Raw genomic sequence first — 23,065 nt, forward strand, 5'->3', positions numbered from 1 at the left:
TGCCTGCTAATCCAGATTAAAGAAATCAATGCAGCTACATGTATGGACAAACTTTTAAACAGATTTCCCTCAGCTAAACTTGCTTCTGTAGAATTTCAGAAATAACAACCTAATGTAAGCTGAAATAACCCTTAGGAACCACCTATACACTGCCTTTAACCAGTTGAACTTGCTTAAATGTAAACCTTGGGAATGACTGGCATCAGAGGAGAGAGAAGTACAACTACAGAAACATAGAGGCAAGAAAAAATCTGTTGGCACTGGTGCATTTTTGTTTGGTCCCAGTAAGCCTTCCCCAATGATTCTGTTTCTTCCTGTTGAGTCTAATTGAGATCACTTCCTCATAAGGTGACTTTGTACCTCTTTTTCTCTAGGAATCCAAGACAGACAACAAGTCACTGGTGTTAAAGAAGTCTGGCAGCCAGACTCATGGGCTTCCTTCCCTGAGTTGGCTTATACATCACTAAATTGTTGATAGTCTTGCTCACTGCTTCCCTTCCTATTACAAAGCTCTTCATGGTTTAATTAAATGTTTACCAAGCTGTTTGCAATCCTCAAATCAAGGCCCAAAGAGTATTACTCAGTTAACAACTCTTGAGATCAGGGATGACAAGGATTTGTCTCAGTTTATGTGTTTGAACAAACAATCTATATTGGTGACAAGACAGATAAAGTTCTACCCACCTTGGTTTAACTACATCGGAATAAAGACCAACACACAAATAGCACACATTTCTAAAGCGTGGATTCTAACTGTATTTTGCCAACACAAAGTAAAATAGGCAATTCTGTGTTTCTGCAACAGCCCTTGCAACAGACTCTTAAACACATGTGAGGGATTTTCACTCAGATTCCCAGTTTTGATTACGTGCACAGGGCTACCTAATGCCTAACTCACAGCTCAGCTGCACCGAATGAACCATAGACACTTGCACCTATGATTATCAGCTGCTACTTTTAGCTAAAGCACACATTTCTGGCACTGTCAATCACCAGGACGCAGCAGGACACACACTATTTGATTGCACAAGACACCAACGTATGCCTTGTGGAGCCAGAACGGTGAAATCCTAGCAGAGAGGTAACCACCAAATGAAAACAGTAGCAGATTTAGGTGCCTGCATACATAAGGTGAGACAGCTTTATCAGGGAAGACAGAGGTTTCGGAAGGACAACCCAGAGGATGCCACTTCCCCCCCCCCCCCCCCCCATTTAACTTTTGCATGCCCACCCTTTAAGGGCTTCAGTCAAAAATCACTGATGTCAATAAACTTAGAGACACAGGATCACTTTTCCATGAAGGATCAAATCACACCAGGTATTGAACCATCACACATTTGCTGTTGGCTTTGTGCACACATGGGGCAGTTACCATGGATCAGTCACAGCTGCTTATTCCTGAGGTGATGTAGTCATATATATCAGGAATCAGAGTTTTGGCTATTATTAAATGGTCTAAAATCCAAGTTCTGTGTGCAGATCTTAAGTTCCTGAGATGCAGCTCAACTAAATCAAGCTAAATCAGACTGTCTTTCTATACCTAAAGCACTAGTCTGACACTAGCTCCTTTCACTTGGACTCTTTCTAGCTTTCACTCTCTTTCACAAGTTACTGAGAACCAGCCTCTCTTTTCCCAGGCAGCAGCAGCAGACAATATTTATACCCTTCAGTATAACCCTCTCAGCCAGTTCTTGCTACAGAGTGTGTAGATATAGATAATACAGCAAGCCAGCCTCATTGGAATAACCAAACAGATAAAATGCACAAGTTATTTTACGAACAAAACATCTAAGATAGCACTTTTCCATACCTTGAATGGCACTGGTTCAGACCATAGTAATGTGATGTTCAGTTTTATTCTTGGGTCTTTGAACTCCTTCCCACCCTCCACATCAGAACAGTAAAATCAGTAAGTACTAAAAAACTTCACATTGGGTAGCCCTCTTTAATTTTCACCTCCTTAAATCTTCAGTTCTCATCTCTTGGCAAAATCCATTTAAACAGGGCTCACAAGTTAATGGTTAAACTTGTTGTTTGTAGTACCATTAATATAGGTCAAGCAGCACAATAGTTACAACTGCTGAGAGGGAAGGTACATAAAGACACAGTAAGCAGTTCAGGACCTTATTACAACATGTCTATCAAATGCAGGGGTACAAACAATGTGCCTGATTCATCAAAAAGATAACTTCTGCTGACAGTACACACTGTTCCCTGGAGTCTCTTACGCATGGCTCAAAAATTAAAATTGGAAATGTAAACTACACAGACACATTCTTGCAAATGCGAGTGTGTTTCAGCACAGTGCGCATTTCTATGCAAAATACCAGATATAGGCAGTGGGATGAATTCAGCTTTCATTTGCATCACTGAGCACTGAAGAAATCAGCAACAGCTATGACTTTACCCTGCATTTTCTCCCATGTAACCATGGGAAGAATTTGTCCCACCAAGCCCAAGGACACACATTTTTCACTGCGGGATGCACATGCATAATGCCTACAAGAGGGATTACCTTATGCTTTATTCAAGAATATTCAAAAGGACAGACCTCTATGCCTCAGAAAGTTAGTATTTCAGGAATACTGACAGTAAGTACTTTTTCAAAACTAATGGCACCTTAAAGCTTCACAACATGGATTACTTATGCTCGGCACCAGTCATTCACTGTCTGCCAGTTCAAATAGACACCATTCCTGTTTTGGCTCCCAAGCTCCCTGGCCAAGGTTCCCAAAATAAATTCCCAGATACTCAACTGGAGCAAAAGCAGAAAGAATAGCCAGGCCTCAAGACAGACAGAGACTACCACATATGTCACTGAGACACCTTTCTCTTTGCAATTATTTGTATCATGATAGCATGTAGAAGCATCAATCAAGTTTGTAACATGAAGTGCATTCCCCACCTCCCCACCCCATCCCCCAGCAAAACCAAACACGATAAAGCTGGCTCTTCTGACCAAGCATTTTGAAAGTACAAATAGCATTTCAAACAGTTTCTCCCTTTTAAATTGAAATAGTTCTAAAATCCTTTTGCTTCAGTCTGTTCATTAGAAAACTCTATTCATGCCCAAGATCTAGCACTGTAATTCCAGAGGACCAGTTTGACTACTGTTAATCTGGGATGGAGGCACAAAGTTGAATTAAGCAGGATATTTTACTATATATAACAAAATACAGAATTGATACCAGAAAAACAGAAGTCATTGCAGATTAAAGTTGTAATGTGCCTACAACTTTCTTTCAGACTTTTGTGTTTTTTCACTGGTAAAAATTGAAGACATTTTTCTTCCATTTATCTCACTGATATAGTATTTTGCATTTCTGTGGTACATGTTATCTCTTATTTCAATGAGCTTTATGAACCTTGGACTAGATCTTCAGCAAGCGTGAATCAGCATAGCTCAATACTGACTTTAATAAAATTCTTTTGAATCACACTACCTGAATAGTGATTAACTGACGTTGCACAGTCCTGTAGGCAGATAAGAGACATGTAACAATAACATGACATTAAAACACAGTAGATCTCAGCTGTAACGCTGCTAGTATTTTATGAGATAAAAACTTCCAGTGGAATTGTGATTTTAAACACTGCTTAAAGCTCACTAAAAGCATTCTAACCACCTTGTGCATGTTATACACCATTATGCTTGCCTTATCTGGGGTGCTTTCCAGTAAAACAAATCATGTCACACAATTAAAAATGCACTTTTGATGCTTTTCAAATTAACTCCAGTGCACGTTATATATACTGCCTAACAAGGACAGATCAACCAACTACTCTGCCTTCTCTTTGTACACATCCTGGTAGGGCAGCCCCTCACGACAGCTTGGATTATAAAATAGTTTGCTTCAACACAAATGCCAGCATGATAAAGGGATTTTTATGCATTTATCTGGACATTTTTTCTACTCCATATTACAGGTTGTCTCTAATAGCATCATATGTTGCACTTCCCTCACTAGGATGAGATGTACTCCACTTTAGCACAGATGTACAGGAAACCCTGCTACAGAATAGTTCCTCCCTATTAACAGAGATTAATCTTCTTTGTACAGAAACTGCTTATATTAATGAAAACAGCATTGCCTCACACTATTGTTTTTCCTGAACATTAGTGAAGATTTAATTCATCCGATAATTACAAAGAAGAAGAAATAAAATAACACACCAAAAAAATGTCCACAGAAAGACATGATTAAGAAATACAAGAGTCCATAGAACATGATGTAAATGCCTGTAAAAACATGTGACATGGTGGCATAAGGCTGCTTCCTTAGGTACTGGAGGGATCTCTCTGTCCACTCATCCAGGAAGCATGAGGTGGAGTTGTGCCCTGCTGATGTTCAGATTTCTAAGGGAAGAAGGAAAGGGTTTTGTCTTCTCCCACCCACCACCACCATTTCACCCTAAGAAGATATCTGCTTAATTTCAGCTAATAACACTTCATCCCATTTAAAATGGGTAAATAACAAAGCACTTGTAAATCCAGCAGAAACTGTAAGTCAGTCAAACCAATTCTATTAACCTTTCTAACACATTGCTCCAATTCTGAAGATGTGTTTTTTATTTCTATGAATTTCCCCTTCTGTTATTATGGCTGTCCTGTTTAAACTCAGTTTTAGGATGGCTACAGCTAGAGCTGTTGATGTTGCTAAAGCACTTGGTAAACATCGATAAATCAGTACAACTCAGCATTCAGATGTACTTCCATTGGGTTATCTGGGATGACAACAGTTCACTTGGTTTCTACTAAAAAGTCAATTAAAATACCTCTGCCAATAATGCAACCCTAAATTAACAGCACACCTTTGTAAAACTGGTGCAAATTTCTGTGAAAACCACTAGGTCATAATAAAATCATTAATATATCTAATGAAACCTAGTTCCTTAGAATGAATCTGTGTACCCACTTACGAAGCAGGTGAATGGTTCTGGAAATACACCACTTGCTGTGAAGAACTGTAAACTGTATTAGTGGTGCCTTGTCTAAAGGCACATTTGCACTGCGTGGGATGGGTACCAAGTAGGCTTCATCTCCGAGTTATATACTTTATTAAAGATATTCCTCATGTAGCATGCTTGAAACATGGTAACTATTCTGAAAACTAGAAGTAGCAAACTCTCCTCTACAGCACTTCGGTAACCTGGTAGGACAATAGGGCCTTTGTGCTTTGGAGTGACTCTAGGACTGAATCATATCATCAGAGATTCAAAATTCTCTAAACGGCTTCTCAGAACAATGGTATAAAAGCCATTGAGGCTTAAGGAGAAGTACAAAGTACCATATATTTCAGACCGCTTTCAACATTGTGGGTAATGAAATCAAATAAGATAAAGCGAGGATAACCTCATTCATTATCCAGCCACTTCGGCCTGTCTGCTTTAAAGATGCTTCTTTTTATTTTCCATAAGCAGAAAGCTGCAGGCTTACAGGTCCAACCTGCGAAACTGTACCAGGTCTCAGAGTTCCCCTGTGTGCACAGAGGGCTCAGGTTTTTTGGAGGTTTCATTTTAACATGCTTAACTTGTATTCTCTAGTCAGCTCATCTCAAAGATAGTTTTGGCAGAATCAAAAGCATGGCTGTGGAAATTCTGGGATGCTCAGATTTTGGGCAAGTCGGTCAAACTGTAATATACTGAAGTGGGATCATAGTTGTTTTTATAGCAATCAAGGCATAAAAGATGCTTCATAGATATGATACCTTCTCTCAAAGACTGTCTAGAACTAACTCAACAGACCCCTTCCAGATACGATAAATGTGTACTCACTTTTGATGTTATCAACTCAGTTACCTCCCTGTTAGACATATTGACATGGCTGTCTGAGCTGAAGCCGTTCTCAACAAACGACCTTTTACAATAGAATCAGGATTAGCTTCAAATCTCGTAAGAATCTATTATAAAGCCCCAGAGCTAAAGCTTTTTAGCATTTGCTGTGGTGGTGGGTTTGGGGTTTTTTGTTTGTTTGTTTTGTTTTTAAACAGAACAGGGCCTTTTTATGTGGCAGAACCACTGAGGCTGTAGCTTCACAAACTGTCCTGCTTGAAGACAGGTTTTCTCTGTGCAGCTGCTTCCAGCATAAACCGGATCATGAATGGGGTCCCAACAGCCCCTGGCATCCAGTGTAGTCAGAGGAACTTGGGAACTGAAATGCCATTGTAGATTGCAACTTTCCAGCAGGACAAAACCATGGGGAAGCAAATGCTGTTCTGCAATTGAGGCAAACACTAATCAAAGGAGGTGAAGAAATATAGTACAAGCTCAAAGGTTAAAAGGAACCCTCACTCTTCCAAAGACTACAGTGCAAGAGTACAGCCTTATGCTACTACTGTTGTCTGCTATTTTAGTGTTGTATATATAAAATATTTATTGTACCCCTTTTTTATATAAATTAATAACTGCAAGTAACAGCAGCAGTGCTATAACTGCAAGCAGCGCAACTTGGGAACATCTTCAACATCTGCATTTCAGAAGATTCTCAGTGCAGGTGCCAAGATAAGGCTCCAGACTTATACAGGAAACAACAGCCAGAGGAAAGCTGTCCACAGCAGAAGACAGCGTAGGAGCAGGCAAAGAGAGAAAAATGAGATCTAAAGTCAGAAGGGAGTGGTAATAAGATCAGACAGTAACAGAATGAAGAAACAAGAGATAAAAATGTTTGCGTTTGAAGTAACAAAATGTACTTTTATTCATGTTGTGGAAACATTTTAAGCTACAACAATTTCACTTGAATTCTGCCAGTTTCTTAAGTCCACTGATACTATAGGAGAAATGATACAGAAATGCTTGACTTCCTGCCAAAATCCTGGAGTCCACTGCAAGATTGCAGAACATTTTCCAACCTTTTGAAACTTCAAAAACAATGAAGTCTCAGCTCTTGTCCCTTCCCAACATTCTATGCAACTACAGTGTCTGTGACTTGACTAAAGCAACTCTCACCAGGAAAAGTTAGGAAAGCATTCCAGTCTTTTTTTTTTTTCTTTTATAAAGAAAACAATAGAGGCAGTTGGAATCTCTACCAATTGAAGTCCATATCCCTCTAAATTTTCCTGAGCATTGATCTTGAGTCAGAAAGAACTTCCACCCCATTCCATCCCTCCTCTGTCAGTGTTTGTCACTGGTCTCCGTGTGCTTTGGGTAAATAATTGATCCAGTACATTTATTTATTTTAAGCTTAATGGATGTTTACTCAAAGACTGAAAATCATCACAAAATTGTGTATTTTATAGTTTCTGAAATTCTGATGCGTTAATAGGAGAATTCTATACAGCTTCTGGAGATACAAGGTAAGGATCCAGGGAAGGCAAGAAGGCACTTCTTTTACAGCCAAATAGGAATGTATACACTGGCATCCTACCCTCACTATCAGATTCAGAACTTGCCATGCCGTTAATATGAAATGAAAAATCAATAGTTATTGTTCAGTCATTACCTTCCATCAACTGATGCACAAGTGTCAAACATGGCAGCTAGTTAATGGTAACACAAGGCACAGGAGTTATTTTTCAGAACTAGGCTTGAGCTGCACATTACACATGTCCTTGCCCTAACTTCTCACCTGGGAAAGTACTCCATCCCCTTTCAAGGCACTAGTGAGCAGCTGAGAAGGGCTGTGTACCCACGCAGCAACCACCTAGTTTAGAGCTGGTACAAGATTTTCACAAGCAAGATCTTGTGAAGGTCAGTGGCACCCTGGTCCAGACACCACCAAAGGGAAAGAGCATGTTCTTCTTAGCTGCCCTTCATTGTGAACTATACGAGAAAAATTGCTTCTCCTTTTACAAAAGATAAAAATTCAAAACTGTATATCTATAGGGAGGATCCCAAGAGGATCAGACTATTTGAAAAGCCTCCACATTGTAACTGAAAAGCACACACAAGCTCCAAGCAAGTCCCTATGCCTCATTGTAGAAGTAGTTTTTGCCCATTCTTAAGAAGGGATGAGGAGACCACCTACAAAAGCTGTCAGGGAACAGCAAGGGCCAGCTGCACCCTAAGGGAAGGCAAACTGGGAGCTAAGGGCGGCAGCAGCAACACAGACTGGGTAGGGAACTCACCGACAGAGTGTAATACCACAGTACAGGAGCTGGTCAAGAAGAGTAGTGGCAAGTTCCACCAATGCTCCAGTGGTCATTAAGTGAGAGTAATAAAATCAGCCAGATCTGAGATCAAGCCAGGGAATCCAAAGAATAAATCAGGAACAGACCCCCATCCAGTGCACATCAGGGAAGGGACCTAAGCCCCCAGCTGAAGCTTAAATGAGCCCATGCCCCAGTGGGTGGGGAGCATGTCACTGGGGGCCCAGGTGAAGCTGATCAGGGCCATTAGGGCCTGTTAGTGACCTCAGGGCCATGACAAAAGTTTCTTTTTTTTTATCATCCTTTTACTATTGCTCTATTAGATACCTCTTACTGTGTGTATATATATGTATATATTTGTAATATAGTATTTTAGAGGCCACGATCAGGTCTCCATCTTAATTGTACACACTGTTGTCTGGACCACTGTAAAGCATTTCAGTCTAATGGGAAGGTAGGCAGTGGTGACCGGAGGAAAGCAAGAGTAACAGTTTTAGGATGAGATTGATGTGGGTTTACAGTTAATAAGGGTACCCAAACATCTGTTCATATTTCCTGGTGTGGTAGAAGTACCCAGAAGCCTTAGGCTGAGATGCAGAACTTGGTCTAGGCACTATACAGACAAAATGGCTGAACAGGAGACAAAGATTTGTATGCTACTGCAGATGTATTAACAGTCTGATTTAAAGCTGCTACCTGAAAGTCAGGCCTCCTTAGAAATTCCAGGTCTACCGCTCTTTCCGGAAACATAGGCACCCTAATTCCAGGGTCATCGGCATTTTTTTACTGTGGTCTAAGTATATAAAATGAAATTAGTATACTGTCTAACAAACTGTGGGCACATTGTATAAAAAGATATAAAAATATTAATTAATATGTTATACTAATCTATTATTCATGTAACTGCACTAGGGAGACTATGTTCTTGAAGGAATTAAGTATTTCTCAGATCTTAAGTCTACTTGTTCTGTTTTTTAAGAACTACAATATTTACCAAGAGTGGTACCTAGATGACTTGGAAGACAATGAAAAAACTGTTTCTTCAGTGCTATATATGCTTATGAAATACATCCATTGGACAGAATATATATGGGGGTTTTACTAAGAAGCTTACATCTGAAGTAGATAGTGTTGTTCAAATTTCAGCATATGCCTCCAGAAAACAACCACCTTAAATTTTGAATTGTCAAGAGAAAAAACTAGTGTTCTGTTTAATTATTAGTGCCATAAACTAGAGCAATATTTACCTGCCTATAACAGAGCTTAGGAAAATCCATTTATCTCTCCTGCCAGGTGCTACATTTCTCACAGTTATTAATAAAATCATCAGAAATCCTTATTTCTGAGTGGCCTTTACCCCACTTTTCTCTCCCATCCAGTGTCCTTCCCAAAAAAAAGTCCCCTTTGAAATTGGAACAAATTGGGAAGATAGAAAGAAGAGGAAGCACTTGTCTGCACCAAATCTGGCCTATCACTTGAGCACTAAACCTTGATTGCTCCTCCCTCCGGCTGGAAAGTGGCCCATCAAGCATGTGTTACATGCTGTTCTGCAGTTCATCAGCCTCCAGACATCCCTCTTTTCCTGGTTCAATAAATAAGTTTCAGCAAGGAGACCCCCTCTGCTTAGACATGAAATGCCACTCTGAACTGCTTTCTTTTGCTGGTCTTTCACCTTCCATTAGCATTCAGCTTGTGCTTACTCCATGGTCTCAAGCAAAGCCGGTCAGTGTGTGGCATAGTCACATGTGGCTTTCTTCAGGGGTAGAAATTAGTCAGAAACTCATCAGAGAACTCAGGGTCTTTCAGGATGTAGTTTCCTGAAGTAAGACTTGGTATTTCCCTCCTGCCTTAACCTAAGGTGTTGTGGGATTTTGGGTTTGTGGGGTGGGGATGGAAATTGTGTCATCCCTGCACATATGTATGTGTCTTGAAAAAACAGATAATCTAGCTACCAAATTCAAAAGGTTTTAAGTTCCACTTAAGATCCACTTTAAGACTCTTTCTCCTCTCCTCCTTCCAAAGTAATATATTCCTGATATTTTATTAACAGTGCACTAAGAAGAAACTGTTTTTTGCTCCTGTGTGCTCGGTGAGATGATGGATGAGTTCACACCACCTGTTACAGCTACGTACGTGGAAGTAATTTCCCTCTGCCTGTTTCACAGAAATGTGTTCTTTTCTCACAAAGTCAAACACTCTGCTCCTATTTCTAGTAAATATCTCCTAGATAAGCTTTGAAAAGGTTCTGTGAGTAACTAATTAATATAATTTCTCTTTGTATGCCAATAAATTAGATTACTGAAGAAAAGGAGGAGTGCAATAAATTAAAATTGAAGCTACTCACATAGACAGAGAGGCAGATAAACCTTGCCTAAATAGCTCTTCTCACACCAATAAAAAGTTTTATTTCTCCAGTGCAGAGAGCTAGCACTAAATCTGTGTCCAACCAAAGCTCATGCTCCACCTTCAGTTAAGGCCAAAAGAAGACATCTGTGATCCACAGCTGTATGCTTCCTTCTGCCCAGAACTGAGTTTTCCTCCTAAGCAATCCTGAAGGTTTACTGATTGCTCATTTAACCTAAGAAAGTACTTACAAATGTCTGCATTTACCTCCCCCTCTAGATATTAATTTATTAGCAGAAATACTCAGTGAAATAATTTTTTGTAAGTAATTATTAGGGAAAAGTCCCAGGAAGCAATTTTATAATTTCTACAATCCATTAGTCATATCCAAATATGGTTCCTGCTAAATTGTGGTCATCCAAACAGAGAACAGAAACATATGAGAGACTAAAATATTCTGATTGATGTAATCAGGGAAAACAGTTCACATTTTGAACACCCACAAAGAAATTACCATGCTTCTGCTCAACAGAGTTGCATTTGAAAATGCTGAAAATCACAAGTAAGGAGTAGCATATGCTGAAATGTATTTGGATGACATTACATTCTATTACTGAGGTGATAAACATACCACGTAAAATATATATATGTAAGAAGACAAAACTAACAAGGCATTTAATAGTGCAGACATATTGTAAGACCAAACAGGAACTGAGAATCAACTGATGGAAATAACATAATAAATTAAAACTTTACATTTCAGTACTGTAATTACTTCACCGAAGAACCCAAAAGGTGAAGATCAGCAGATATATCAGATTCTCATAATTTCTTTTACAGAACTACTGGGGAAAAAGCATAAAACTGGATTTTTAATGCCTTGGTTTTGCACATGTGAAATAATACAAAATTCATGAAGGTGGAGAAAATACACTAAAGCATCCAAAAGAATTTTAAATATCTGTGATAGATCAGGAGGAATATTGGAATGACTGAAATGAAGAAAAGTTTTAAAAGAGTGATTTCCAGATCAAAGAACAGAGTTTTAAATCTCTTTCCACCTAAGCAAACCTCTGGCTGAAACCAACTGGACAACTCTCAGGAGCAGACAGCTCACGCCTGGTAGGTGCCACGCCAGGGTCAATGCCACATTTGCCCTGGACTTTTACTAGAACAAGAATCATGTCCCTCATTTTATGTCTGCTGTGCTGAACACTTACTCTTCCTGAGATGTGTTAATAATAAAGGCGACAGTACCTTGAGATGGCATAGAAGGGCAACAAGGAACATACTGGATTCAGAAGAGCAACATCTAAAATGTCACAGGAAAATTACAAAATCCTGACCGACCTCACTAAATTTACACCAGTATATACAAGTCAGGGATTAAAACTCTTCAAAAAGGTCACTGTTCATTCATCAGTTCTTTTCCAGAGCTTGTTTCTTAACATCCTTACATGCCCAAATGAAATGCCACTTATGAAAATGCCCACAAGAGGAGAAACTCCATTTTTGTGGTAAACGGTTGCAAAATAATTTGATGTGCAAGAGTCAAAGGAGGGATTGTTGCCAAGCTTTTGAAATCAGGTACATTTTCTTTGAGGGACATTTGTCTGAGGGACAAACAAGGGACAATTTCATCATACAAGAACTGACCAAAAAAAAAAAAAAGACAGTAAATGTTTTTCAATTAATTACCTTCCTGAAAAACCTGTGATAGAAAAGCATGTGTGAAATAATGAAATTACCTTTTAAAAGCCTTGTCTCACCCTCTCAGGATGAAAGGGGGCGGGGGGGGTTGGGGAGGGGGAGGAAGGGGCCTGAAAAGGACCAAGATACAGAATGAGTTTATGATGCTTCAACGACGGTTAGGAACAGCTGCTCCCAGTAAGGTCAGTGGCTGCTTTACCAGGGACTTCCATGTGAAAAGCCAGAGTTCAAAATTCCTGGTCAAGCAAAATATTCAGCCATAAACTCAGGTACTTAGCTTCAGTGGTACAATTCATATGCCTTATTATGCACACCCATACGTATATTTTCAGCTGGGGCCAAAACATATCACTGCTAACCATATAGAGCTGCTGGATCACAGGCTGATATAGATTGTTCTGGAGTTTCCCTATGAGTTTCTTTTCCTCCACTGGACTAGGTATAAAGAAAGGCAAGGAAAGCCTGTCTGCTTATGCACCTGGCATACATTCCTTTATCCATGGAGACAAAGTATCAGAAAGGGAAAAAAAGAACATTTTTCAGTGACCCTGACATTTGATACTGATGCAAAAAAAGGAAAGGAATGACAGCATTGAAGCCAAAAGCATGAAGTTTCTTTATATTTCCTATGATTTAATATCTCTCTCCCCCATATACAGCAGATTCCTTTATAGAGACTCTTGTATATGGGCCAGCAGTGTCTCTGATGACACAGTGAAAAGTTTCTAACCACAGTACGTTTGCAGCATTTCTCGTTCATTTTATCCCCAGTCCCCAAAGACATGCTTTTTCTGATGGAATAGATTATTGTTTTCATTTTTTATGAATAGAATTGAAAATCTGTTTGATGACCAAATGAATTAGAATAGACAGAGAATCACATTCTTTAGGTTTGTATGAAATCCATTGTAAAAGCTAGCTTCCAGCTTTCCCTCAGTCTAAACAGATAAAAACTATCAGTGACCCTGAAAAAGCACTCATAATATCTGCTTAACCAGACTTGTAAATTAACTTTTTTCCTGTAATAGGAATATACACTCACATAGCATGTTTAGCTTTTAAAGTATTTCATACACTTTGCAACTCAATAATATTCATAGCATTGCTGTGAGTTAGCTTGGTACAGTTTGCTCAGTTTACAAGTATAATTACAAGTGTAAAAAAGAGGAAGAGAAACCTGATTTCTGGAAGTTTTTGATGCACAGATCTATATGATTTTACTTGCTGCACTTATGATAGACAAAATGAGTATTTATGATTGTGACTTATTCATTGGGTGAACAAATGTCTGATCTATACACTCCAGCATGGTAAATAAAGCATACAAATGTACACGCAGTTGTCTAATAAGAATTTGGAAAATCAGTCCATCCCTTTACAGCCTGCCATCCTTGCTATGAGGGGCTTTAGAAGAGGGCAGTACTGCACAGATCAAGTGATAATTCAGGGTTCCCGGCTGTACTGTCACTGCACAGTTTGCCCCATCAACCCCATTTCCAGACCTGCTCTCTAGCTCTCACCCTGGCCAGAAGAAGCCTGAAAAGTCCAGTTTTAGCACGAACTAACCTGTCTGCCACTTTATCATTGAAGTCTAACTATCATGACAAAGTATATAAAAGAGCATATGCTGCTTTACAGCCTTCTGCAAATTTCAGAAGAAAACCCCCTGCTGACTTCAAGAGGCTTCAGATCTAGCCCACAGTGGAATAACTTCTCTCAATTTTTCAAGAGACTTGAAATGTCAAATATCATCTGATTATTCAGACTTGAGCCTGATCTAACAAACTGTATGCAGACTTAATCTATTAGGCTACAGCTGCAAAGGCTGCCAGTGGCACTGCAGCACGAGGAGAAGCCACGCTGCACTCAGGCTGCTGTAAATGCAGCACGGTGTCACCCAGGGAGCCAGTGTGCCCGGTGTTTCCTCCCGTGGGTGTGAAAGCAGAACCTGACCTATTCACGGCTGAGCTGAAAAATCACCTGGTCATCTACACAGATGCCCACCTTTACAACAATTATTTACAGCAAAACAGTTGACAGCTGTTTGACATGCTGTGAATCGGTATTGTACCTTGCAGCCTTAGAGGTGAGCGCAATACTGTCTGTGTATCATAATCCTGGGATACAAATGTTTAGCCATGCTGTAAAGCTCGTTACTGAGAAAATAGAGTACGCTTTCAACTAAATGCCTGCAACCTGGAGCTAGTCTCCAGCCTGAGGGACTGGGGCAATAAAATGGTTTTGTCTGACAAACCACCATCAGAGATTTGCTGGTGCTCTTACTCAGAGTGTAGAATCCCAAGCACGTTCAGAAGCCTCCTTTAAGGAATTAATGCTTGCTTGTTTTGCCATCCAAAGAGTGTTTACAGAAGCCAAAACAACCATGCTTGCTGTCCACTGTGCAAAGAGGTGATGACATCAAGAAGATAGGTCACAAGTCTGAGTTTATAGTCATTACACTTACGTTGGTATGGCTTTTCATCCACTCAGTATGATCTTATGACCCCACAACTTTACAACCTTCCACTCTCTGGGCTTCATAGCACCTCTCCACTCTAGGTTAATCATTTCTCTGCCATTATCTGCCAAGAGTTCTTATCTCTTTTGCTGTCACTTTATAACAGGGTTCTCTTATCAAGCTGTACAAAATCACGTGATGGTGCCAAACCTATCACAAGTTCCAATTCTTCTGATTAGAGACTATCATGAAATGGGATACATGGTTTACAGCAGGTCACTAATGCTGGAAAAAGTACAGAGTCCACTCAAAGACATGCTTGTTACTTTCTGAATTCTTGGATAATTTTTTTTGTTGTTGTTCATCACGCCGACTTTCACTGAAGGTTATTATAGCCTGGGTCTCAAGGCCAGAAAACTTTACAGGCTGCACCTCTTCTGTACTCAATGCTGTATACCTTGCACCTAAGGGTACTGTATATTTACACCTAATAATGTCTTCTGGTTCCCACACAGCCATCATACAGGAATCTATAAAACATGGACTTACATCAATTGGTAAGTAATAGTTTTCTGTTTTGAAGACTCTGCATAAATGTATTAGACTTGAGACTGTCCAAACTGAAAAAATCATTACAATTGGGCAAGCCAACAGAACTCATTAATTTGCATGTGTATTTAGGTGAAAAAGAACTTTACAATACTATATAAAAATGTAAGAAAACAGCTGATGATTCTGTAAATAACACTTTTCTCCAAAGATAATGGTTATTAAATATATGATTGGATAATTAATAGTATCTTTATTACAATTGCTAATAACTGAAATTGTATGTATGTGCATGTGGGCACCTCGCCATAAACATTTGCAAAAATTAGATTTAAATTGCTTCTGGCCTGACTATTCTTGTTGAAGAAAATCTCAGGAATGTTTTCAGGTCTTTTCTGTAACACACATATCAAACACAGATTCTTTTTTATAGCTAAAATGCAGATGTATCATCATCCAGTGGGGGTCAGCTGGATAATAAAAGTCAGTTAAGACTTCAGAGCAGCGAAGAAGTGAATACTTTCAGTAGCATATGGAAATAGCACCCACTCCCCATCAGAACACCAGCAGGCACGGGTTGCTCTGGCTTGCAGGTGTGAGGGGCATTGCATGCTCAGCTGCCACAGGCGGCCAGGGCTGCGGCGGCTGTGGCTGAGCCCCAGCGGGTGCCTCTCCCCAGCACCGCCCTGCCCTTCTCCTTGCACTTCCTATCTTGGGTCATTCTGCCTCTCACCAGACGCCGGGAGCAAGGTGCCTTTCCTCTGGCAGAGCGATAGCATCCCCTGCCCTGTCAGACTGTGCCGGGGCTGGAGATGGCTTGCCAAGGGATACCTGTCCTTCACAGAGCCAAAAGCTCCTCACAAGCCAGCCCAGCAGCACTGCAGGTTCCACAGCTCAGGGTTTTGCAAGGCTGCATCTCAGCACAGCAGTTTCTGGCAAGGATAAAAGAAGGGAGCTTTAGCCCATGTGTGGGAACTGGTGCTTGCTCTCCTCCTCTTGCCCCCAAAGTGCATCATCACATGGCAGGCAAGGCTCTCGCACTCATGCTGGGTGTGATATGGGCACTTCGTCATCAGGGGAGGCTCTGGAACCATGGGGATGGAGGGCACAGCAAGAGCTGCAGGAAACATCCTCAAACATAGCTGAAACCAGATCTTGATCTCCTGTGTGGAGGTGCTCCTTCTAGGGAAGGGAAGGGTGCCCACAGGAAGGATCCCTACCTTAGACTTGGCTGTGTCCCAGGCAGCTGGCCCCCAGGGGCTCCCTTCTTACCCTCCTCACCTGCCCAACACCTCCCACACAAGAACTGGGCTACACAAATGGATGGCTGGAGGAGTAATGCCCCGTGGATCACACCACCAGGCCTGCAACTGCCTGCCTTCTGGCTGGCTGTGCCTGGTGCCAGCTCCAATCCAGGGTGGGCTGTGATGCCTCTTCTTGGAGGGAGCCATGTGAACTCTCCAGCAGTGTCATCAGGGCATCTCATCCTCAACAGCCAGAGGCCTTGCACAGGGTGGTCCCAGGCTGTTGGACATGGCTCTGGCCAGGGTCAGGCCATAACTGGCCAGGAGGGCTCATCCCAGCAAAGCCACAGAGAAGGCAAAGCCCTCTAGTGCTTCCCTACAGGTGTGGGGTGCTCCTTCACAGAGCTCTGCCCCCAGAAACACATGAAAAGGGGGGTGATTCCAGCCTCCCAGCTGTGCCTCGCTTTCTTGGGCCTTGCTCTGACTTTTGCTCTTTTTCACTGCCAGGGAGAGAAGGGTGCTGGAGGAGTCTCCGGTCCTCAGCCTTCATCATGGGATAGTAAAATAATAATACATCTCATGTATCTGAACAGTGGTCACTCAGAGACGGTTACCAGGGTGAAAGGAGATACAACCCAAGGACAGGGGAAAATAAGACACTCGTATCTGTCGTATTTAGACCAACTAAGTGCTATTTTCATGGCTTCCAAAAGACTGGTAGGTCTGGATTCCCTAAGCCGTGCATGAGAAACAGGTTGGTGGGAGACATAAGTTAGCAGAGCGCTGCTGTCACCATACCTCCAACATGTACTCATATGTGTGTTATATCACAGACAGGACAGATTTGCAGTTCATGGCCCAGAAAAAGTAGGTCTAAATCCTGTGAAACTCTCTGAAATCCTGTGTGCTCTGGGTCAGGGGAAGGATTTTGTCCTTGTGTGACACTGCACAGTCCGAGCCCATGGTGACATCCCTGAGAAGTGCATCTAACTCAGCATTGTAAACTGATCACCACGTACCTGTAAGGGTTAAATGTAATCGGCACCAAGCTGCAGACCTCTGCTTGAAGGTGGGGGAACCAAATAGGAAGGAGCTGGATTCTGTTCTTATTTGCACTTGGAGGTAATTCTTTGGAAGAAAAAGCTGTCCTCCCAGGGTATAAGTACAATCAGTAGTGGGGCCAAGTGCTCTTAAGAGTAAATCCCATCCCTGGACTTCCATTTTTGTTTAGTCCTTCCCAGCACCTCCTTTGCTTTTTCCTCTCTGAGAGGTGCCCTTGTCAGGGAGCACCTGCTTGGCGGACACACACCCAGTGCCTTCGCCCATCTGGTGATAAGTTAGTTTTTGGTATAAAACAGTGACGTGCCACCAAGAATGACCTAGCTTTCTCCCAGCAAGGAGGGCCTCATCTGGCTCCCATGAATGCAAATCAGACTCCGCCAATTTTAATGGCAGTGGAGCGGTCCCTTGGAGAGCAAACACAAGCAGCCCGGAGCTGGAGTGAGTGGGTACTACCCTTTGTTGACACCTGCTTTTAGGTGGGTAAGTCATACAGTCAAAGAGGCAGCTGGAATTCCTGAAATCTTAATAGTACATCCTATCTTCCAAATGAAGAACACTGTATGGACTTATGAAAATTGTTACAGAAGTGCCATGATTTTTTCTTCTACCAGATTCCAGGGCAATACAAAGCTACTTGACTAGTTTTATTTTTCCTCTAATCAGCCTCTTGTCTTGGTGTCCTCTAGGACACCATGCAATTTTTATAAGCATTAGCTATGATTATTTAACAGAAATAACTGTTTCATTAACTTGAAAAAATGGTTATATAAGAGGAAAATAATCTACTTGTAGTTTCTTACTGTGAAATTTTTCAGCTTGTATAATACTTACTGACATCTTAATTTTAATGTATGTCCTCAGGCAGTTTAGTGTTATAATCAGTGCTCTTGAGTTTGGCAAGGTTTGTTTTTCTGTGTTATTAGTATTATTAGAATGCATATATAATGAAATTTCATATGATTAACAAAGACGGCAAATATTATCTTTAAAAGTTTGGATTAGGATTTTGGATGGTAATGATGCAGGCAAAGCTTCCAGAGGAGTGAACGGTTTGGGCAGTGTGAGAACTGCAAGACGTGAGCTGCAGGTGATTTTTTTGTGACAATGAACTTTTGCGATTATTCTTTACTTTCATCAATTTTCTTCCCATTAAATACTTTTTCTGCTGTTATAGTGCAAATGAGCTATCTACAAAAGAGGAAGTATTCACATTTACACCCGATTTTTTCCAGTTAGTCTGTTTGTAAATACCCATATACATGAGGCAATGTAACAATGATGATGCCTGTGGTCTCCAGAGGGAAACCTCCAACGCTGGCAAAATGCCTCCAGCCACTCGTCCGTGTGGGTAATTTAAAGGTCAGCTCTCAAACCTGTCTTTATACAGGGTGAAAGGGAAGAATTATCTGCAGCCGGAGTTGTGTTCGGCTGCAGTGTGGGGAAGACCGTTACAACTTCTTATGCCAGATTATTATTAATGTCTAGAGTTTACTCACATATTACATGACTGCATTATATATATTACATAGATGTGCAACCTTATATATTAATATATATTAATATGTGCTTATATACAATGAACAGACATGGTGCATATATACATAATCCTTATTAAGATTTCTCAGTACGAACTATGCCTAGTTTATCTTCTCATGGTTTGTTTTATGATTCTATGCTTATGTGCAGAGAAATCTTATATGAGTGTACACTTTTTTTTTTTGTGAAAAAATCAACTATTAAATTATTTTAAAATAAAGTTTTCCAAGCTTCAAAACAGTTGGGGGGGGGGGGGGGGGGAAGAAGCAGACCTAAAACATCCTTTTTTTTTTCCCCCAACGTATCAAGGTCAGTTGCCTCTGCAAAAGAAATTTCATTTTTAAGCCTGTCTGTGCAGGATAGAAATCAATTATCTCTTATGATACAGAGACCAGCGCTTAGCCCTGACAGGAGCCTTGCTTTATATACAAATATATTTGGAGTTATATTTCCAGACCCAGCTCTAGCTTTTTTAACTAAATGTTCCTCCACATTCGGCTCCAAAAGGGCACAGGCAGAACCAAAAAAGCCTCATCAGAAAAGTAAATCGTTATCAGTGTTGGAAAGGGGCGGTGGGTTGGCGGCGGAGGAGGGGGGCGCCGAAGCCCTCAGCGGCGTCCCCTCGGCCTGGCCCCGAGGCGGCTCCCGCCGGCCGCGCTGCCCCCCGCACCGCTCCGCACCGCTCCGCACCGCCGGGCACCGGGGCGGGCCGGCGCCGGGACGGGCCCCGGTTTTTGGATTCGCCTCCTCGCCTCCGGCTCGGGGGGGGCTGCAGGAGCGGCGGGCAGCAGCGAGCAGAGCGAGCACCTTTCCCCGTCGCGCCGTTAGTGGCAACAGGTCCGAGCAGTGCGGGACTAGAACGACTAGAAGGACTGGGACGCGTGTTCCCCACGGAAGTCGTGTAATTTATCAGGGCGGGGAGGGGTGAAAAAAAAAAAGAAAGAGGAGGCTTGCAGAACTGAATCTTTTGGTGTCCTAATGGATAAAGGCTGCCGTGTGGAAAAGGCTGCGGTTCGCTGCTGATGCTATTGATCCAGGGAACCCCTCCCGCAAGCTCTGGGCAGGGCTCGCCGCCTCCCGACGGGCGCCCGGGGGTGCCGCAGCTTTCGCTTCCCCCCGCCCCACCCGCGGGGCCTCAGCCCTTCCACGCCTTCCAGTTTGTTCGGCAAAACCTCGGTCGGAAAGCTGCCTCGCCACGAGAAACGAGTGGCCATCCCTGCCCGGAGGCGTGCCGCCGTTCGGCGGGCGGCCCGGCGGGAGGCAGCGCGCCCCGAGCGGGCGGTGCGGGCCCGGGGGCGCGGCGGCCCCGGCGCCCCGACCCGCGGGCCGGAGCAGACAGCGGCAGGACGAGGTGAGGTGTTACGACACCTCACCGATGACTCACTTAGCAGCAAAAGGAAGGCAATCACAGCGATGCTTTGCCACCCACTTGGCCCGGCTCGCTCCTCTCGCTCCGGAGTCCCCCGTAGCTTCGCGTGACGCGGCTGCCAGGTGTTCGTAAGGCTGCGGTGCATTCCGGCGTGCAGCGGAAAGCTTGGCCGGGCTTTTAAAACAGCTTCTCGGCCAATAACTGAGTGTTTGGAAATGGTTCTGTTTCGGACCAGAGAGGATCGACACCTCCGTAAGGCAACAGTGAAAGATTCGCAGCAGCGATAAGGCAATAGACTTTGGAAAGCGATCCTCTGTGGTGTGCGTTTTATGCAGAAAGTACCTCAGCCTGAAGCACCCGCTTTGTTTCGCTGACAGTGGATCAAAAAAAAAAAACCCAAACCCGAAAAAAAGTGTATTTTTGTGGGAGGTTTTTTGTTTGTTTGTGGGTGGGGGTGGTTTTTTTTTTTTCTCTTTGCCAGTTCTCTAGAGGGGACAGTTTACTTTCTAAAGCCTGAGTGTGAGGCACTAACAGCCTCGGCTCAAATGAATCCCTAGGAATTAAAAGCAATATTTCCTCTACAAAGTGATGAGAGGAGCCCGTTGGCTACGGGATTTGGAAGGTTTCGAGGTACTTTCCCTTTCGTACTGTAGGGGTGATCTGGTTATGATGAGGAGCGGAGGGGGGAAGACATGGGGCAAAAGGGAAAAAAGAGACAAGACGAGAAAGAAACGAGGGGGAAAAGGGTAGAGCAGAGCCTGTATTAAATCTTCCTGGTGTAAACAGTCTTGTAAAGTTGGCATGGGAGGTGTGTGAGGTGAAGCAGCAAACTCGCGTTATCAACTTTCCCAGCGGCAGAGGGGTCCTGTACCCGCCGCGCTGGCACACGCTGCCTCCTCCGGGGCGTTGCCCGGGGCCGCGCCCGTCTGTGCCCGGGGCCGCGCTCCGTGCCCGGGGCTGGGTCCGTCTGTGGCCGGGGCCGCGCCCGTCTGTGCCCGCGGCTGTGCTCAGTGCCTGGGGCTGGGCCCGGGGCTGGGCCTGGCCTGTGCCCGGGGGGCCGTGCCAGGCTGTGCCCGGGGCCGTGTCGCTGCGCCGGGGACAGACTGCGTGGCGGTAACTCTCGCTCCGCGCCTGGCTGAAGCCACGGGTGTCAGTGAGTGATTGCTCAGAGCGGCTGGCGGCAACGGGGAATGCTCAGCCGGAGAGGAAGGGGGACAGGATGTGGATTCGTCCCCTTAAATACTTCTCAGTCTTTTTGATCGGCTTTGGATTTAGACTTCCCAGCACAAAAGTTTCAGTCCTCCATTTATTTATTTATTTCATTTCCTTCTGCGAAGTTTGTCTTTAACATTCCTCCGAAAAAGTTCTCTTTTACTAGAGTGTGCTTACTGGGAAGATAAATCAAACCTTCTCCGGGACACTTTCCGACACAAAGCCAGAAGGGAGCGTGCTATTTGTTGCTCACCGAGCAGACCCTCCAAGTTGGAAATGTCTCTGCTCAGGGAAAAGGGTTTTGAAATTTGCCCAGGTTATGTGGCCTCTTTGAAGCTGCAAGAAATTGGAGCTTGCCTTGAAATACCATCGCACAGAACCTTCTACCTTGAAAACAAAGAGGTGGAAGAAGCTTCAGATTATTTAAAATTAGACAGTGGGGTTTTTAAATGTAAATGTACATACATTTAAATAGGGAAGTATAAAATATTCCAGGTCTTGCTCCTTGTACTAATCAAGGCTGCTGGAGGCTCCCCGAGCCATCATCTTTTATAATTATAATTACACGCGTCAATCAAGACCTTCAGGCAAAGTCAGAAGAAGGCAGGCAAACTCAGGAGAGAAATCACATTAAAAAAAAAAAGTTTGGAGAACTTAGGAATGGAGAAGAGATTACAAGAAAGGGTAATTAAGGTTGCTCAAGGCAGTCGTGAGAGCTAGAACTCCATGTTAAATTAAATGTAGCCACAAGGGACCAGGTATCATTTATAGTATGTGCTGCCCTAAACTGTTACTTCGGAGAAATGTGGATGTGTAATAACCACTCCAAAGTATTTTCATCCATAGCGAAAGCTCGGGGAGTGGCTTTGCGATGTACGGTTTGAACTCCCTCCAAACCCTTCCCCGGCAGAATGGCATTAAGCCCACGAGTAGGAGCGGAGCACCCGGGGACCGGTGCGAGGGCCGTTCCCGAGGGGGAGCGTTGGCCGGGGGAGCCGGCCCGGCCCGGGCCAGCCGCTGGCGGGGACAGGCGGTCATCCCGGCCGGGCTGCCCGCGGGGCCGGCCTGGCCCCGGCTGCGCTCGGGCTGGCTTCGCCTGCCCCGTCCGGACGCGGGCTTTCCTTCCCCAGGTTTCGCCTCAAACGCGGGTGTCTTACGCGGAGCAGCAGTAACGAGAGCGGCGGCGCGGAGCGCCCCGGCGGGGCGTCACCACGCGGCGTGGCCCACCCGGCGGCCAGCCGGAGCGAGGGACCGGCTCTTTCCCCGACGGAGCCCCGCGGGCTGCGGGACCCAGGCCCGGCGGTGTCCTGCCGGTGTGCACTAAACTCCCCACGGTCGGCTGTCAATGCGGCCGGAGCGGTGCTCTGACAACGCTTCTCCTGCGGGGAAGGGCTGCGAGGAGGCGAAGCTCCTCTGCGAGCAGCCCCCGGGCTGCTCTGCTCACCCGTCGGGCCAGCAGCAGGTTCAAGCGGCCCGGCCGCAGGTTCGCAAGGCCGGA

The 23,065-nt window shown here is 43.6% G+C and overlaps 1 protein-coding gene across 2 annotated transcripts in view; it reads left to right on the plus strand.

Moving 5' to 3' along the window:
- The first annotated feature begins 14,859 nt into the window (after positions 1-14,859).
- NR5A2 (nuclear receptor subfamily 5 group A member 2) overlaps positions 14,860-23,065 on the plus strand; it is a 98,712-nt gene continuing 90,506 nt past the window's right edge. Inside the window, exon 1 of one of the 2 annotated variants that reach the window (XM_064454776.1) lies at positions 14,860-15,152. In XM_064454776.1, coding sequence (XP_064310846.1) covers positions 15,089-15,152 — 64 coding nt within the window. In that variant the 5' untranslated portion in view covers positions 14,860-15,088. The remainder of the gene's footprint in view (positions 15,153-23,065) is intronic. The other variant, XM_064454775.1, reaches the window with a different exon arrangement.

The sequence above is a fragment of the Phalacrocorax carbo genome, chromosome 6, assembly GCF_963921805.1.
Source record: "Phalacrocorax carbo chromosome 6, bPhaCar2.1, whole genome shotgun sequence".
Taxonomy (NCBI): Eukaryota; Metazoa; Chordata; class Aves; order Suliformes; family Phalacrocoracidae; genus Phalacrocorax; species Phalacrocorax carbo.